Source organism: Pyrus communis, chromosome 2 (assembly GCF_041283825.1).
Source record: "Pyrus communis isolate YQ-2024b chromosome 2, ASM4128382v1, whole genome shotgun sequence".
NCBI classification, from domain to species: Eukaryota; Viridiplantae; Streptophyta; class Magnoliopsida; order Rosales; family Rosaceae; genus Pyrus; species Pyrus communis.
The window spans coordinates 22,074,637-22,078,288 of NC_142566.1; the positions used below are offsets into that span (position 1 = coordinate 22,074,637).

General features: G+C 38.6%; 1 protein-coding gene across 1 annotated transcript; it reads left to right on the forward strand.

Annotated features, from left to right (window-relative positions):
* The first annotated feature begins 464 nt into the window (after positions 1–464).
* Positions 465–2,748, forward strand: LOC137747308 (thaumatin-like protein 1). Its single transcript, XM_068487398.2, has 2 exons — positions 465–1,333; positions 2,033–2,748. Exons 1-2 carry the CDS (start codon positions 579–581, stop codon positions 2,163–2,165), a joined length of 888 nt encoding a protein of 295 aa, XP_068343499.2. The 5' UTR covers positions 465–578; the 3' UTR covers positions 2,166–2,748.
* The last annotated feature ends 904 nt before the right edge of the window (positions 2,749–3,652 follow it).

Below are 3,652 nucleotides of genomic sequence, written 5' to 3' on the forward strand. Positions count from 1 at the left end.
CCAAATGTTATTTTCTTTAAGAGCAATGTCAGAGATACCAACTATTTAGATCAAATTTTATAAATTATACGACGTAATTGTTAATGATTGAATTGTTAATTAAATGTAAATTAATGTGCTTAATCATTATTAGTGACACATCATATAATTTATTTATTTAGTTTTAAAAATGAGAAATGCAAAGGTGACTTTCAAAATCTCTGAAACTTTATAATTTAACGTTAATTTCTATATTAATATTATAAAATATCGTAAAAAAATAAAACGACGAAAAATTCATAAAAAATTTCACTTAAAAAAAAAAATCTGTAGCTTTTATCAAAAAAAATAATTTCTCTGAAGTAACTCATAACTTTTCAAACATATTATTACAATGCCTTCTCTGCACAAGTTGCCGCCACTTAAGATAGAGACACAAAAACCCGTCACATGATCTCTGCCATGGTGACTCGTGTGCCCCCCACCCCATATTCTCCCACACGACTCCCAACTCTCTCCCCTTCCCTATAAAAACCCCATCTCTCCCACACGACCTACTGAAACAAAAAAGCACAGAAAAAAGAGACATTTCACTTCCAATGGCTTCCCATCAAGTTTTTTCATCGTTCCTATTCCTTCTCTGTCTCCTTCAATCCATTAGAGTCGGCTACTCGGCGACGTTCACCATCGCAAACAAGTGCACCACCACCATATGGCCGGGCATTCTGTCGAATGCCGGGACTGACCAGCTACCCACCACTGGATTCGCTTTGGGTCCTGGAGAGTCCAACACGTTTTCCGTCCCTACATCGTGGTCCGGTAGGTTATGGGGGCGGACGCTCTGCTCCCAGGACTCAACCACAGGCAAGTTCTCTTGCTTGACAGGCGACTGCGGATCTTCTGCAGTCGAATGTGCTGGCGGTGGAGCCGCGCCGCCTGCTACTCTCGCAGAGTTCACACTGAACGGTGCGGGCGGGCTTGATTTCTACGACGTGAGCTTGGTCGATGGGTATAACCTTCCCATGTTGGTGGTGCCCGAGGGCGGGACCGGGGGGAACTGCACGACCACCGGGTGCGTGGTCGACTTGAACAGCGGGTGCCCCTCGGAGCTGAAGGTGACGGCGAGTGACGAGGGCGTGGCGTGTAAAAGCGCGTGCGAGGCGTTTGGGGAGCCGCAGTACTGCTGTAGCGGGGCCTACGCTACGCCGGACACATGCAAGTCGAGTTCTTATTCGCAGTTCTTTAAAAATGCGTGCCCGAAAGCTTACAGCTATGCGTATGACGATGGCACCAGCACCTTCACCTGTGCTTCCGCCAATTACATCATCACTTTCTGCCCTGCTCCTTCGACCAGGTAACCATTTTCACTAATTTTTTCAAGGATGATAGATGACCTGAAACTTAAAAAATAGACGGTTCGAATTGAAGTAAATACAAAAAATAATTTATGTTTAAAAAAAAATGGAGATCCTTCCCTTCTTGGTTAACTAGTCTTGAATAACCCACTAAACGATTGTATCTCATGATCACGTTCGTTTGTCTGAGTTGCACTGTGTTTAGCTGTAACGTTGCATGACATGTTAAGCATGAGTTGGTTCTATTACAGTATGATCATTGTCTAGGGTAATAGAGCTAGTCTTAGGTTCGAATCTGTTTGATAAAAAATTTGAAATATATTATTTAGGTCACTTTAAACCTATTACGTGTGATTAAAGTCTTATCGAAGAACTATGAAAGTAAAACACAATTAACATCCAATGTTGCGAAATTGTATGAGTATTTGGTGAAATTGTTATTTTTACCTTACAAGATCGGTTGAGATTCGACCATTTTTGGATTGTCAAACATGTTAAGACATGGCTGTCACGTTTTTGTTTTAATAATTGACATGCATCGCCACAAGCACCGTCCATGCTTTATGATTGCAGGCAACTGGGACAACATGTAACATTTTTTGAATTATTTAATTACATTATTTTAATTTATTTATCGTTTTAAAAATGTATTTCTGATTTTTGAGTGAAATATTGACGGTGGGTTTTGCACTTTGCAGCGTGAAGTCGTCGAATGGGACTGTCCCTGGTGCGGCCGGTGTCTCAGCTAGTTTACGTAATACAACGCCCAACATCGTCTTTTTCGCCGTCACTGTTATGGCGGCGGCTTGGCGGTGGCTGCCGCTATTTTGAATCTCTGCAGCAGATTTCACACTAGAGATATCTCATCGGAGATCTGACGTAATAGGCTAACAGTTTGATTTCGAAATACGTTGGGGGCCCAAACATGTTGACTTTTCTGAAAGCGGACGTAGGAGAAAATGGGGCCCACGATTCGATCGGAGGTTACAACTTTGCATGTGGGTGTCAAACGGAGCCGTAACAAAGCTATGGCCCCATGTATGCAACTTTGGTGACACATACAAACACATACACACTGTGATCCACGTCGTCTGATTTCAAAAGGACAAATCAGGAGCGTTGCCCTTGCTGCCATAAGCACAAAGGGTTTTCCACTTCTTTTTTTTCTTAATTATTGTCAATTTTCGGATTTTAGATTGAGATGTAAATAATTATATATATTATAGTAGAAAGCAGATAGAATCAGTAGCTGGAAATGTGAATCTTTTGCTGCTAGATGTATGTTTTGGTCAGCATTATGAAAGTCTAAACAAAATGCGGTCATGTCGTTGTTTCACACTTCGAATGGCTGATCAAAACATGCAACAACAAAGAGCATGTTATCGAATTAATTAACATTTCGTCTTTCTAATTAGTGTGATAATTGAATTGAATTTACCCTTTGACGTAGAACAACACAAAGTGAGTAGATACAACTGCTTTTTCAACAATTTCTCGTAGATAAAAAGGGTTGATCAATTAAGTAGCTTTTACACCTAGACATTGCTACATGCATGTGCATGGAAAGCAATCCAAATTGGCTATGCACTTTTCCATTTCTCATTCATATTTTATTTTTATTTTTTTAGAAACTTTAATTCCACAAGTTGTACGTAGAATATAACCTGTAAAGCTTTATATTCTTTCTAGCTAATTTCCTAACTTTTTTTTTCTGATATAAAAGACCAATTATGACAAACCAAGCCAGATCACATCTTAGTGCTAATTTGAAAGTGATTTTAAAATGACAGAAAACATTTTTAGAAAGAAAAAAAAAATTTGGTTCCAAAAACACTTCCAAAATTCACTTGCATTTTTACTAAAAACTAGTTCCAAAAACATTTTCACCAAAAGCTATTTCAGTCACTTTGAAAGTATTTCCAAACCAGCCCCCTTAATCAGTTTAAATGTTGGATAATTAAGTTAAGATTCTAAATATCGTAGTCACCTTAATTAATATAATCAAGATTTTGTTGAACAAGTTACAGAAGATTCTTTACTCGTGATCAAATAACGAAAATGTTTGCATTGACTTCCTGGCAGGACCATTCATACATATATACATTGTAGAGCAAGTAAAACGTGGAATTTTCATACAAACTATCCCTGGAGGAAGATGATGTGCTTGAGATATGAGGAAATTTATACGAAAGAAACGAGAGTGTAAAGAGGAATGGTGATGGGAGAGAGGAAATAAATAAGCAAAAATGAATGAAAACAAAGTCTAGAAAGTGAAACAACTTAAAATAATTTTTTATTTTCATTTGCAGGAGAAAAAG

Coding starts and splice junctions, on each gene's coding strand:
- LOC137747308 (XM_068487398.2), top strand. CDS start 579: ATGGCTTCCCATCAAGTTTTTTCATCGTTCCTATTCCTTCTCTGTCTC. Junction 1,334..2,032: donor TGCCCTGCTCCTTCGACCAG/GTAACCATTTTC, acceptor TGCACTTTGCAG/CGTGAAGTCGTCGAATGGGA.